At 50.2% G+C, this 14,492-nt stretch overlaps 5 protein-coding genes across 5 annotated transcripts; 2 read left to right on the plus strand and 3 right to left on the minus strand.

Annotated features, from left to right (window-relative positions):
* Nucleotides 1-1,524: 1,524 nt before the first annotated feature.
* On the plus strand, nucleotides 1,525-3,457 carry BDZ99DRAFT_520727 (uncharacterized protein; the record flags this gene model as incomplete). Its single annotated transcript, XM_033725556.1, has 2 exons — nucleotides 1,525-3,286; nucleotides 3,396-3,457. 2 exons carry the CDS (start codon nucleotides 1,525-1,527, stop codon nucleotides 3,455-3,457), a joined length of 1,824 nt encoding a protein of 607 aa, XP_033576333.1.
* Nucleotides 3,458-6,649: 3,192 nt separating this feature from the next.
* BDZ99DRAFT_520729 (kinase-like protein) lies at nucleotides 6,650-8,371 on the minus strand (the record flags this gene model as incomplete). Its single annotated transcript, XM_033725557.1, has 5 exons — nucleotides 6,650-6,751; nucleotides 6,802-6,929; nucleotides 6,980-7,169; nucleotides 7,240-7,425; nucleotides 8,126-8,371. 5 exons carry the CDS (start codon nucleotides 8,369-8,371, stop codon nucleotides 6,650-6,652), a joined length of 852 nt encoding a protein of 283 aa, XP_033576334.1.
* BDZ99DRAFT_498756 (uncharacterized protein) lies at nucleotides 8,249-9,787 on the plus strand. The gene has a single exon (XM_033723604.1). The coding sequence runs from the start codon at nucleotides 8,483-8,485 to the stop codon at nucleotides 9,512-9,514; it is 1,032 nt and encodes a 343-aa protein (XP_033576335.1). The 5' UTR covers nucleotides 8,249-8,482; the 3' UTR covers nucleotides 9,515-9,787.
* A 285-nt stretch (nucleotides 9,788-10,072) lies between these two features.
* BDZ99DRAFT_463201 (uncharacterized protein) lies at nucleotides 10,073-11,252 on the minus strand. Its single transcript, XM_033720024.1, has 3 exons — nucleotides 10,762-11,252; nucleotides 10,462-10,698; nucleotides 10,073-10,407 (listed from the first exon to the last, which is right to left on the minus strand). The coding sequence occupies exons 1-3, from the start codon at nucleotides 10,961-10,963 to the stop codon at nucleotides 10,223-10,225; spliced, it is 624 nt and encodes a 207-aa protein (XP_033576336.1). The 5' UTR covers nucleotides 10,964-11,252; the 3' UTR covers nucleotides 10,073-10,222.
* A 311-nt stretch (nucleotides 11,253-11,563) lies between these two features.
* On the minus strand, nucleotides 11,564-14,074 carry BDZ99DRAFT_463202 (uncharacterized protein; the record flags this gene model as incomplete). The annotated part of the gene is made up of 7 exons (XM_033720025.1): nucleotides 13,575-14,074; nucleotides 13,264-13,479; nucleotides 13,023-13,209; nucleotides 12,816-12,975; nucleotides 12,756-12,767; nucleotides 12,498-12,702; nucleotides 11,564-12,436 (listed from the first exon to the last, which is right to left on the minus strand). Coding segments are annotated over exons 1-7 (1,649 nt in total), but the record flags the coding sequence as incomplete, so codon positions are not given.
* Between the last annotated feature and the right edge of the window lie 418 nt (nucleotides 14,075-14,492).

Genomic DNA, 14,492 nt, shown 5'->3' on the forward strand with positions numbered 1-14,492 from the left:
AGTAGAGGAAAGCCGGGCCTATTAGGGTGCTATTTAATATTATATTATCTATTAGCGCCTTTTTATAAGCCCGAGAGCTGTTTATTAAGCTGCAGGCAGAAAACTTAAAGCACTATAATAAATCTTATAAACTAAAGAAGCTTATTAAGCCTATTAGAACTTAGTAGAACTTTTACTATAATTGCTTTAAGCGCGCCTATAAGCTCTAAGGCCCTTTTAACGCGTATATATATATAAAGCTTAAGAAATACAATATTAAAGCAGTATCTTAGCACAAAAATATAAAAAAGGAGAAACCGCAGTACTTTATTAAGGAGCAAAGGCTAAATACAGGTAATTAGGCAACAATTATAGAGTATAAGCAGCTGCTTAAGCTGTTTAAAAATGCAATAATATAGCTATAGGGCAGAGGTTTAGCTAGTAGCTATAGAGCTATTTAGGAAGTTCTTATTATATTTAAATAGCTACTTTTAGCTTTTAAAAAGCAGAAGAAGAGGCTTAAGGCTATTAACTATAAGAATTTAAATACACCTAAAAATTACTTAGTTATTAATATTAACACCGCCTATAAAAAGCTTGCGGATTACTATAGGAAAATAGAAGACACCTTTATCTATTTTACAGCTATAATACTTTATCTAGTATATAAACATGCGCTTAAGGGGCTATAGAAGGTGCTAAAGGATTATAATATAAAGCGCGATAGGCTATATCTATATAAGAACTGGCTTTTAAATAGCTATAGCTCCTTCCGGCTGCTGTGGCAGGTATATAAGGATAAGGTGGCTGCAAAGGCTGCTGGCGCAGTATCTCCTACCTTATCTCCTAATATAAGGCCTGCAAAACGCCGTTGAACAAGCCCTATAAACGACCGAGCAGACTTCCTTAGGAACTCTATAGAGGAGGGCAAGCAGGAGATGGAGGAAACTGTTAACGACGAGTACAAGAGGTGGAAGCGCGAGCTAACTCTGAAACAGGACAACCCACTAGCGAAGGACCCTATTTAGTACTAGGTTATCACAAGAGATCGCTATTCTATTCTAGGCCAGCTAGCCCTTGATATCTACTCCATCCCAGCCTCCTCAGCTAATTGTGAGAGAATTTTCAGCGAACTTGGCGATCTCCTGGGCGTACGACGCCTTAATATAAAGCCTGAGTTACTTAGTGCTCTGCAATCTATACGCTCCTGGCGTCGAATTGGCATCAAACCTCCTAAGTAGTAATCAACTTATCAATCAATCTATCAATCAAACCAATCAATTCAACTTGGGGGTCAAAAAGTATCAATCTCATCAACTCAACTTGAGCATCTCAGAAATTAATCAAATCAAATCAAATCAATCACAGCCTGTTCAACGAAGCAATCAATCAACTTGGAGACGTCAAAGTTGATTGATTGATTGATCCCCACTCTGCTCCCAACAACCTTTGCCTAAGAAACCGGAAGAGAACGATGACTTGTATGACGATCCGGAACTGACAAGGAACGAGATGATTGCGGCTCGGAAAATGGCGAAGGCCGCCATGGCGAAGGCTGATACTACTAACGAGCTTATTGAAGCTCTAGAGGGCCGCGTTGATGGGTTGTTTGAAGGAGAGGAGTTCTCGAACTTGGTTAGTGGTATCGTGACAAGCATGGGTTTTACCTCTTCTACTGCAGAGACTAGTGTCGAAGCCCCAATTGGGGATAAGCCCGATGATGCCGAGATCGAGAAGAATGGCCACCAGAACGATGAGCAGGTTGGCACAGAAGTTAAGCCATCTGGACGTAACCCATTTGCTCAGACCATTTCAGTACCACCACAAGGAGGGTTCTTCTCCACTGGGGCCAAGGCATCCAAAACAACTTCAGTCCTCAAGCCATCCGCGACTACGTTCACTCCACGGTCACCCGCATTCACGTTTGGGGTACCCAGCCCAGGATCTAAGCCCATCTCCACGGCCGGGATATTCAACCCTTTTTCTAGTCAGCCGACGACCCCTACCACACGAACTGGCAACCTCGACTCGCCCAAGAGTGAGTTTTTCGGAGGCACAAAACCGGTGATCGGGAACGCACACCAAGCAGGGAACATTTTCGGCCATTTGGTAAAGCCGGTGCAGTCTGATACCGAGACTTCGAGCGAGAGCGAGGAGAGCAGTGTATCTAGTGACGGCAAGCCCGAAGCGCTTGGTAGTGGTTTGTCCTCTATGAAGAAGCCAGATACCAAGCCCTCGAGCGAACGGGGTGTTACTTCGGGCAAGAAGAAGCCCAACAGACCTGACAGTGTTGACAGAAGCCAGTCAAAGCAGTCAAATGGTAGTCAACCGCCCAAAAATAAGGTACAGGATCGCAAGCCAACCATTATCGAAGACCAGAAAATTGAGGGATTAGAGATGACCGATAAGATGAGGGCTGCTCAAGAGAAGTTGGCCAGAGCGAGGGCTATAGAAAAAGCCCAAGATCAGGCTCACAAGAAACAGGGTGGAATGGGGGTCAGTAAATACAGCACTACACCCAAGACGACGACGGCTATTCCTCCTACGAATCCTACCTCTTCGGCCGGCGGAGAACCGACAGGCCAAGATGAAGAGGTGATAGAGGGTATGGACGATTTTACCCAAGAAGAACTCGATGACCTTCATCTCCACGATCCAGATAGGTATTACCGGCTCATTGGGCAACGTCGCGAAGTGATGAAGGCCGACAACAAGAAAGATCTGGAACAACATGGGGGGATAGTCAATGGTCGAAAGAGAATCGAGGCCTATGAGGGGAAAATCGAATTCCCAAAGGCTGGTAGACAGGGTTACTGTACGAACGGTGGAGAGTGCAAGCTCGTCTCAAAAGGCTGCCCAAACAGGCATTGCGAAGACTACTGTGGCGTCGACAAAGACGGGAAGAAGTATAAGGAAGCGAAAGATTGCCAGGACATGTTGTGCGTCAAGTATCATCCGGGTAAAGATGGGCACATCTTGAGGGATGCCGCTCAAAGGAGGGCTGCTTCTCAGAGTGCTGCTCAGAACACCACTCAGCCAGGTTCCAAGCCCCCGAGCGACGGAAATAGTACATCAAGCGGGATGATTACCACACTTTCTACAGGTAAGTCTTGGGTTGATCAGATGGACGACGACGCAGAAATCGAAAGAGAGCAAGCGGCTAAACTACAGGCAGTTAAAGTACAGGCGGCCAAGAATCAAAGCTCTCCGCGTCCTCCTCAGCCTGCTCCTGCGCCAACCACCCGGCCTACCCCTAACGGCTCCTCCAATGCTCGGGCGTTCCGGGCACCAGACGCCAAAGGCTTCTGTACGAATGGTGGCGAGTGTAGGATTCCAAAGTGTCCGAACAAGCACTCCACAACCGAGTGCAGGTATAAGAGCAGTTGTAGGAACCCAGCATGCTCTTTCTTGCACAGGGGAGGTGGCAGCAGGTAGTAGTAAATTCAAGAAGACTGGAAAGCCTCCTCGTCGGAGGTAAAGAAGAAGAAATGACGGAAAAGAAGAAGTATCGACAAGAGGAGAAGAGACAGTTGTGGCATGTTTTCAAGTAATAGCGTTTAGTGTATATTCATTTGATTCTTTCTATAGCGATGTGGCCCCTTGATGTCTGATTTGTATCACGCAATGGTGCAAGGCAGATGAGTCTTTGGTGAGCTTTTGCCTTTTTGTTGCTTGTTTTGATATTGTGAAGCGATGGTGTTGGGGTGTTGTGCAGCTAAACTAGACTATACCCGAGAATACGATGCGAAAACTTCTGAGCAGATTCTTGACATTCTTGTGACACTGAGATCTTGAGGGTTTGATCTAGTCGCTTCTGGTTGTCGTTCTGGTAGACTTCTCATAGACGGACATATCACTGCTCCGGCTCCACTCTTGCTCGCTGGACAGCACTGTAAGGAGTACCCCAGCCAGCAGTTATCAACTCCGCCAAAGGCAACTCTGATTTTCACTGCGCTAGGCTTTACATGCGTGTTTGCAGTAACTCTAGCCTTACAGTGTTTAGGTAGACGGATATATCACTATTCCGGCTTCACTCTTGCTCGCTCGACACTGCTGTAAGGAGTACCCCAGCTAGCAGTTCTTAACTCCGCCAAAGGTAACTCTGATTTTCACTGCGTTAGGCTTTACATCTGTATTTAAAGTAGCTCTGGCCTTATAATGTTTAGGTAGACGGATATATCGCTGCTCCGGCTCCACTCTTGCTCGCTGGACAGCACTGTAAGGAGTACCCCAGCCAGCAGTTATTAACTCCGCCAAAGGCAACTCTGATTTTCACTACGTTAGCCCTTACATGCGTGTTTGGAAATTTGAGAGCCTATCGGGGTACCCCAAGAAGTTGCAGGGAGTACCAAAAACTTATGTCTTGGTGCTGTACCATTTGAAGACAGCCGACAATGTCAAAAGCCTGACTCGCAAGCAGCCCCAAGGTGACCTTAACATCCTAAGATCTATAGCGAATGACGTCAGGAAAGTGATAAATTCACTCCACGAATCGTTTGACTATAATAGGTCTTTAACGCTTTACACCACCGCTTCAACTTCTCATAACCTCCAAACTTTGACTCCCCAAACTCTTACCCGCACCCTGCATAATGGCGCCTCCACCATCGACCAGCCCAGATCCCGAGCCAGATACTAAGGCGTAAACAAAGGTTCACTCACCCCCTACCTAAGCAGCTACTAACACGAGCACAGCGTCCACCCGGTCGTGAGCGAGCAGGACCAATCCGCCCCCTCCACTCTCCTCAACCGCCTCACTCTCTCCGATGAAGACGCAGCCGCAAAGCCGGACGAAGAGCAATCGACCCATGCGTCTCCAGTGGATAATCTCCACTCGGCCCTCAACTACGTCCGCGACCTCCCAGCTACACCAGCCGCCGACTCGAACCAAGTTCACCAGCAGCCATGCTCCCACCCAACCCAATTCGGTGGCATCTGCCTCTACTGCAGCGCTAACACTCGCCTGCCTACCGCCTCCGACCACTCAACCCCAAGGAACACCCCCGAAGTCATCGATCCGGAGCCCCAGGTCCGCTCTGCCCGTCTCCGCGGCATCACGCGCCAGGGACCCCTCCCACCCGGCTTCGACCCTGCATCTCTAACCCGCACCGAAGCGCGCGAGCTCGTGGACATCCGATTTGGCCGCCTCATCGCGGGCCTAGGGCACGACGCGTTCAAAGAAGCATTGCAACACACGGAAGACGGGGACGCGCACGCGGCCATGATCGGGTACAAGGCGCAAGAGATCCTCCGGGAGCGCATCGTCGACGAGATTCTGGGGGTAGAGTTGGAAGACGGGTCCGTGATACGTCGTCTGGCTGAAAACCGGCGGGCTGGCGCGCCGCCGGCTGTAGAGGGCCCCGGGCCCTTTGATCGACTGCGCGAGGTGGATAGGCAGCGCCTGCGGGAGCTTGAGGAGCGGGAGCGCGGTGGGGGGTTTGCGGGCTCTGAGAGGCTGGAGATGAGTATGCTGAGGGCAAGGGATTTGAGGGATCGGCTTTTCCCGGTGGGTGGTGGGGGTGGAGGTGGTGAGTTAGCTTGTGTATCAATACGAAGGGTGAGGGGGAGTACTGACAATGGGTTAGCACCTACACAGCCCGCTCGTTCGACGATGGGCCCTTCGCCGCCGCGTCTCTGCCCTATTTGCAAGAAGTTGAAATCACTCCGTGCTTGCAGCGGTTGCAGGACCATCTCCTATTGCTCGACGAAGTGCCAGCGTGTGGACTGGGCGCGCCATAAACAGCATTGCTGCCGTGCCCGCGCTGGCGAAAAGGAGAATGCGGTGGTTGAGGGAGATGAGTAGGTCGGAAGTTTCTTTTCTCTGATCAGACGGTGCGACTTCTCTTCTAGTACCCCTTGCTGCGGGTGGAGCGTCTGTCTCATATTTTGGCCAACGAATGAGGTTTCGATCGAACGTATGATTTCGGTAAATGACTAAGGTTTGGACACTCTGAAAGAATCCGTTCTGCTTGGGAATCTTCTTTATCACTTGGAGACCTCCCCGGTGGGCTGGTTGAAGTGTAAAATAAATCAGGAGTATTGGAAAACCCGAACCTAGATCTTGTCGTGAAGACTTACAGTTGTGTGACTATCTGGAGCCCTAAATAGTTATGGTCTTCTTGAGCGAGCTTTGTGAGTATCAGACATGCCCGCGACAGAAGAGGTTATACTTTGGAATAGGATATCCGTCGCGTTTAGCAAGTAACCTGAATTCAGGAAGATACGAAGTGAAGGCTAGGTAGGAATGCAATCCGATTTACCACTCCCATTGCATCTCTAATGGCAGTTAGGTGTCATTTGCTTAATTCCTTCGCTACACTAAGTCTTGAATTAGGAAGGTCATAGTCGAGTGTACAATTCACGATTTTTACGCTAAATCTTGAAAGGTTTTGAGATGCTTTCATATGACCCTACGACAACACGATCCAGCAAGGTAGCTCTTGAGCAGTATACCATCTCGACCGAAATGAGGCTAGTATGGAAGCCTTGCCGGACCCCAGAAGTAGTGGATGACTCGTTTCCCTAGGTATAACCCGTTATCCAGGTCCCTTACGTCCCCTTTGACCGGCATGAAAAACCCGGCTTGTACTCGGCAGCCTCTCATCTCCCCTGAACCTTTTATTTTGCAAAGACAAGAAGAAGGAGCTCTAGAGGCGAATCCTACTTACGATTAGAGCTCAGACGGGCCGGATTGGATGAGTATGCCGAACCCGCGCTGAGAGGAATACCCATACTGAGAGAGGCCCGCTCCCTGAAAGACGACCGGGACTTCCTGATTACCTTGTAAGCTGCAAGCGAGGACAGCAAGGACGGCAGGCTCACAGGTGCAATGTAGCCGCGCGTGCCGGCAGTGAATGACATCTGGAAAGACTTGTCCGACAAAATTACACCGAAACCGAAGTCTGCAAGTTTGAAGGTGGGCTCGTTTTCGCCGTGACGGTTCACTAAGACTAGGCATCTGTTAGCCTTGATCTTGCCTAGTCGATGATAGGTCGCAAACCATTCCAAGGTTTGATAACGCGATGCAGTATCGGTTTCCACTCTTCGTCGAAATCGTTCAGGCAGTCCTTATACAGCCTCCCGCTCGCGCCTCGTAGCATGCCACTACGACAGTAGGCCAAGGCAGAAGAGAGTTGAAAAGCGAGATTCCATACTTCTTTTTCGGCCGGAAACTCCGAAGCCTGACTTCTCTGCGGAACAAGTTACTAAAGGTAAGACAGACTCGAACTACACCACTCACAGCTGCTATTTGGCCATTACATAGTCATCTAAAGTCTGCGCGTTACAGTACTCAAGGTACAGTTTTGCTTCATTCGCGAGCCATTCGACATCGTAGTACTCCACGATATTCGGATGACGGAGTCTGGAGAGCACTGAGACTTCTTGCACAATAGCGGCCTTGCCGGTTTCCGTGCCGTCCAAGTAGATCACTTTGCAAGCCAGTATCTAGCGGAATTAGCGCTTGAAAAGAGCGGTACCTCGGTGGCACGTCCCGAACTCTGATACCTGGTGATCTGAAAGTCGCTTCGCAAGGAACACCCGTCCATATTGCCCTTTCCCGATCTCTGTGGAAATTTCGTATTATGCCATATCTAGACGTTTGCATGGGTTCTCTGGAACATCGCTGGCGAAAATGGTGGTATTATTCTAGATCCGGCTGAGGCTGAGATGCAATGTGAGCACCGAAGATGTCTCTGGCCAGGGGTGATTAACTGGGCATACAGAGCCTCAATTAGTGTCGATAGGCGGGTGGCCGGTGGTGGAGTTGATCACATGTCCATTGGCTTCATGCTTGGTGATAAGGGGTTGGCGTGCGGCTGATCGCTGTCTTGCGAGTGGTGGGTGCAAGCGTTGGCAGAAGATTGTGCAGCTCAGCCGAATCCCAAGAAAGGCTGAACCTAAAAGACGGGCGGGTCCATCCTCTTCTGCACGCTCTTCCCGTCAGCACTTCAGCCGCACGGCACTAGAGCTCGAGAAATCTGAGCATTCCATCTCTCTTACCGTCTACATCCCTTTGTTGCTACCCTTCTCGTTCATCTAAAATGCCGGTTGATGGTCTCAGCGCAGCCGGCCTGGTCCTCGCAGTGCCTGGAGTTGTCGATCTCTTTTGCAAATATGGAACTTGGCTGGCCGGGAGGGCTCACACGTTCAAACACGCGAAAGACGTGTGGTCCAGCTTGGGCGAGTTCGGGCACAGTCTGGCAACCTGCCAGCTGAAAGTGCACATCGCAAGGGCACGGGAGAATATGTTTCCGCTGGCGCCGATCCCGAACTCAAGAAATCCTTGGAGTCGCAGATAGCGGGACTCGGCAAGGAAGTCGTCGCTGCAGTTGAGTTCTTGGACAAGCAGAAGCCGGACTCCTTCGCGGATAAGACCTTCTTTGCAATCCATGGAGAGAGAAATGCAAAGAAAATCAACAAGAACTTGCGGGAATACCAGCAAGATCTTGCGCAGCTGCTCATCTTGGCCAGAGATTAGAAGGAACACAAGCACGACCAAGTCATGCTTTCCAGGAAGAGTTTTGTGCACTCGGAAAGCCAAGGATATACCCCCGTGCCTTTCACGACGAACATGTTTACTGCAAAGGCCGAGTACAAACAGAACGAGGCCGATCAAAGATATTCGCAAACATCCGTCATCGTCGAGAAGTACCAGAATCAAGGCAATGTCACGTATCGTGTCCTGGACGACATCGCATCCCTTTTGTGCTATGGCGTAGATGAGAGTACAAGGAAAGGCGTTCTGCGATGCCTTGGTTTCCGTCTAGAACCGACTCCAGAGCTTGTGTTCCAACTCCCCAAAAACGTCGAGGGACCGCAAACCTTACAGACTTTGATCGCAGCAGATGTTGGAAAGGCTTCTGGAGGGCCTCATTCTGTCAATTACCGATTTCGTCTCTCACGCCAACTCTCCGAGGCTGTTCTTGGGGTCCATTCCGCGGGCCTGGTCCATAAAAACATACGCAGCGAGACAATCGTTCTTCTCAAGCCAAGGCTCGAGGGCGCAGACAAGGACGCAAGCTATGCAATCGGATTTGGAGACCCTTATTTGATGAGTTGGTATCATGGACGAGCTATCGAGGGCAATCTTTCCAATATGGCTGGGAGTACCGATTGGACGGAGAACATCTACCGTCATCCCGAACGGCAAGGAGTCGAAGTCCAGGATAGAGTAATGGTTCAGGAAAGATACAACATTGGTCATGACATCTACAGTCTCGGGGTATGTCTGTTAGAGATTGGCCTCTGGGATCCTCTTGTCCGAACGAGAACGGCGAACGGCCAATCGCAGGTATCAGATTACTTTCGAGCAGCTGCCAAGGTCGATAGTGCACCGGACCCAGACGCTGCTCTTCGTGCAGCGTTGAAGATTCCCAATAAAGTGAAAGAGATATTGCTTGAATTGGCGGAAAAGGAATTGCCTCGGAGGATGGGCCTTAGCTACACCCGACTCGTCGTTGCGTGTATGAAAGGTCTTGATCATCCTAGTGGATTTGGACCAAGCGTTGATTTCACAGCGTTTAACCGGACTTAGAATGGGCTTGCCTTCAAAGAATTGGCTCTTGGTTTCTTTACCGACATGTTTCTATAGGTTGTCATGCCTGATTGCGGCGCGCCATAACATGTTGGAAGACCTATAAAACGGCGTCGCCAACGTCAATTCTCGGAGGGGTATTTACCAGAAACCTGCGGTTATGTGTAAATCTCCTAGAAGGTCGGGGCTTTGTATTACGATTAATGGATGATGGATGATGGGATTGGAGCGACGTGGAACAAGGTTTTAGAATGACCTCAGAATCAATCACGTGATTATCTTATGAACACTTCCAAACTGCGTTGCAAATTTAATACGCAACGCATCACCAACTTCGAGAAATGTATACCTGCTTTGTGCAGTTTAAGTTTCATCATCGGAGCTTCTTCGACAGCATTTTCCCCAGAGCATCCCATCCTTCAAGCTCGAGAACACCCTGAGGGAGATGTGAATATCAAGGGCAAGATGCTGCATTCTACCCAGTAGGCTCCTGGAGAGTTACTATGATATTGGCATAAGCATATGAACACGTCAATACTGAAGAGCGAACTTTTCTCAGCACAATTTATAAATTAAAATTATTCCTAATGAAGTTCAACGCCGAAGAGTGACCTTCATGGCATCGTACTCGTCTATTGTACAACTCACACACGTCCCCTCCCATCGCTATGCTATCATATCCCGTCGGAGCCATCTGGGTGGGATGCCCTAGTAGTGTTGTTGCAGGAGCTCTCCAAGACCGGTAAGGACACCGCCAACGATATCCAACACCGGCCCGAGAACGAGCTTGAGCAGGGAGAGGACATCACCGACAATGGCCGCGACGGCGTGAAGCAGCGCAATGATGACGTTGACAAGGAGGGGCAGGATGAAGCCAAGGAGCTCCGAGACAGCTGTTCGAGATGTTAGCTGTCGGCAGCCTTAGACAGGCGAGAGATTCGACGTACTGATTCCAACGACCTTGACGACGCCTTGGAGCGTGAAGACGATTTCGACAATGAGCTCAACGAGGAGAGAGACGACGGTCTTCAGGTCCGCTTCCACGAGCTGGATAACTTCGAGCTCGGTGATGCCCTTGATGGCGGTGGAGATAATGGCGATGATCTGCTTGACTTCGTTCTGGACGAGCTTTGTGATTTCGAGCTTCGAGGTTTCGTCGATGACGACGTCGACGATGGTGGCGTCTGGATTAATGTAAGTATGATATCCTCATTTGGGATTGCTAGCATGAGCTAGAATGCACTTACTGATGGCACCAGTGTGGACCTTGACATCCGAAACGAGCTGGGTCAGGATCGTGATCGTCTTGACGTGAGAAACCGTCTCCGTGACCGGCCCATAACCGGTATCGCGAGCGACGACATCACGCTGGCTGGAGGCGACAGGCGCAGCAAAGGCACCGGCGAACAGTCCCGAGAGGGCGAAGAGGGAGAAGGACGAGAACTTCATGATGAACGATTTTGGCTAGTTTTAAAAGAGTGACTAGATTCGGAAATGCCTAAAAGAGCGACTGTGGGTGAGAATGGTAAAACCGGTTGTGATTGTGATGATGGAGTCAATTGAGAGACATGTCTTGAGCTCTTTATACGAATTTTCCACGCCTGACGCCCCCTCACTTGTTCGGTAAGACGCGGTCGTGTCACTCAGGAGTCTCATCCAAGCCCCAGAGATGTTCATGAGGTTTTCCTCTTCCTCTGGACCCTGGCCGGTTGCGAATCATGTCTCCGGCTCTTCCTTCTTTCGCGAGCTTGCTGTCAATTCATAGCCGGTAATTCCTCAGCTGAATGCAGATCCGTCACCCTGGCTGCGCTCGTGTGGGGATCCCGTTTTGGTGACGATCGCTGAAGACGCCGGTTGACAGCTGTTTGGCGGCTCCCCATGTGGCCGCTTTGACTCGTTCCGGCTGGCTTCCGGGACGTGCAGGGGTACCATTTGAGGTATAAGAACTACAGGACGTGTGTTCTTGGCGAATTGCGTGAGTGTAGATCTTCGTCAAGTTTTTGTTAGGTGCAATGTCACGCGAAATGATGTGGTCAATACTTCTTAATCCCGCTGATAAGACCCAAATGTCTATCTGTTCTTGATCTCGACTAATTCTCTGCACTTTAAGCTAGAAAACAGCGGCTGTCTGCATCGATCTGAACCAGACTGAAGGAATGAATGGTAGTTGTTCGTTTAGCGAATGGGCGGTCAGCGGAGATTCAACATCCAAGCGTCGATCAGGTCCCAGCTGTGGGGATCCAGGGAAGGGATAGGGAAAATGAACCGGGAATAAAAGGAGCCTCATCAGCGCGAGTAATTCGTCCGTAACTTCCTGCAGTAAAGTGTAATCGATCCTGGCCGGCGCTAGCCGCTTCCGATCCTGTTTTGACTAGCACTGGTGCTTTGAACTATTTGGCATCCTGCAAAGTGAATTGCACAGCCATTAGCTAGACCGCATTACATCATGTTCTGCCCATCAAAAGTTACCTGCTCAACATCAAACCAACCCATAGATCTATCCTAAACGCCTACTCAATGCTACTTATAGTCCTACTTCAACTACACGTCTTCCCTTCTTCTCCACCCCTAACAATCTTACTTACACTGAGGACCGTAGAGATAAGCATAACCGTACACCCAAACGCCGCGACGCCACCCGCAGCCCACGTGCGCCAGCTCCGACTACTCAACTTGATGTAACAAATCGGGGGGAATATGTAAGCTAACGCGCACGCGCTAGTGGCACCAACGAGCTCGAACACGACGCCGAGGTCGCAGGTGAGCAGGCTGAGAGACATGGCGGCGAATACGAGGACGGTGGTAAAGAGGAGGTGGCGGTTTGGGTCCCAGGCTTCGTGCGGGAAGTAGTAGGTTGTCATTACTTCGCGGCAGACGAAGTTTTCGAGCGGGAGGGTAGTGAGCATGTTTAGGCCGAAGCAGCTGTTGGAAATGTTAGTGAAGGCCGGCACAGGGAGAATGTATCAGCGGAACGGTGACTTACAACCGTGCAACATTGACCATAACGTTGTCGGTAGGGAAGTTGTTGAGGACGTTGCCCTCCGTTTTGCTGCCGAAGGTGAGGTAGCCGGTAAGAGCCATGACGAGGCATGCGACCATGGAGATGCCCGTAGAGTAATGGGTGACGCGGGAGAAGCGGTCAATGGTAGGTTTCTTGAGGGAGCCGTAGATGAGGAGGGAGTTGTGATCTGCGGAGCTATAAGTGATGAGAAACTTTGATGGTTGGACATTTCGTTCTTACGGCAGACAAATGCTATTTCGAGTCAGTCCTGCTATATCTACATTCAGCCACATATCTTACCAAAAGAAATAACGCCAATCGCTTCAAATATGCCCGAGTGTATGATTATGCCGCCTTTCAACTCGCCGCGCAACTCCGCAGGGACTCGAAATCCCTGTGTGATGACCGTAACAATAATAACCAACATGCTGATTAACGCCAATGTGCTTGCTTTCGCTAACTGGGAAAGGTCAGCTGATACTTCAATGAAAGGAATGTCTGGCATACTTTAGCAATATCTCTATACAGTGAGAGCGGGTACGAGACCCCGAGTATGAAAATGACAATGACCGCTCGCCGATCGGTGAGAAGCCAGAGGAATGACATGTCTTTGAGTTTAGGAAATATGGCGTTGAAGACGTGGGGTATTGAGTCTCCAACAATGATACAAAAGGCGATCATGCCTCCAAAGGCGCTGTTGAAAGTCAAAATCCATCATTTTCGAATATGTAGCCCAAGGAACACCCACAAGAGCCATTGTGCTAGGGAAATGGCAACCAATCCAGATTTGCCAAAGCATTTCTCCATGGTCGCCTGAAACGAGTCGGCGCCGCTCAGCTTCGAATTTATGACTATGAGCCGGATTGTCCAATCCACTGTCACCGTAAGGCTTATGAGGAGGATGGTTCCAGTTATGAGGCCGGCCTGGCGAAACGCGTAAGGTTGCCCAATAATTCCAGCACCACTACGAACCCATTAGCAACGCTCAATTACAGCTCAGTATTACAATCTCATGCAAGCATGTGAGAAACAAATATGAATTGAGAAGTCTGTACTGACATGATGCTGTTGGCCATGTTCATAAAGGCACTGCTCATATTACTCCGTGGCCTCGCACTCTCCAGAAGGTCCTCCGGATTGAACATCTCATCCGCAACCGTCACACTTGGTGCCTCGATCCCCGTGAGCAGCGGCAACCGCTGCACGCGCTCTCTTCCCTCTGAATTCCGCCCCGGGTCATCATCCATATAGTCCTCCCCCTCCAGCTCCACCCATTCCGAGCTCGTGCGGCCGTTCGCCCTCGCATCTCCATTCGCCGACTCCTGGAACCTCACGCGATTCGGCGTCCGCGGGGCCCCATCTGGTCTCGGCTGTGCGAAGGAGGATTGGCGGTTCCCATGCGGACGGGGTGAGCTGCTATTTGGCCTACTATTGGGGTTCGGGCTCAGGCTCTCGTTGCGGGGCTGGGGGAGGTGTTCCTCGCGGTCGCTGTCGTCATCTGAGGCAGCATCATCTCCGAGCAGCTTGCGAGACTCCTGCTGCATCATGGCATTGTCGATTGAGGGCTATTGGGGGGAGAATGCGACTTGTCAGCAGCTTAAGACCACCCTTGTCTGACAATCCTTGCCAAGAATTCCCTAATAATAACGTGCTGGTATTATAACGTAATCCACAAGTTAGTGGCCCGCACAAGCTAGTGGCCCACCCAACCACGCTACCGAGGCCAAATATTCCGAATTACTCCACAACGAACAAATATATTTAATGCAGCTACATACTAGCTAGCTGCATGCCGCCTAGGGCACGTACGTGCATTGTGTTCTGTTGATTCGCACATGCTGCACCTAGGTTTTGCTCGCTGTGGCCGCTCGGCCGGTGGCTCTGCTGCCTCCTCTGCTGCCCCTTCCTGTACAGGTTGTGCACGATCGGCTGCTTCTTCACCTGATAGAATACCCTTTCTAGCTATATACGTGCGCT

Source organism: Mytilinidion resinicola (assembly GCF_010093595.1).
Source record: "Mytilinidion resinicola strain CBS 304.34 unplaced genomic scaffold BDZ99scaffold_10, whole genome shotgun sequence".
In the NCBI taxonomy this organism is placed as follows: Eukaryota; Fungi; Ascomycota; class Dothideomycetes; order Mytilinidiales; family Mytilinidiaceae; genus Mytilinidion; species Mytilinidion resinicola.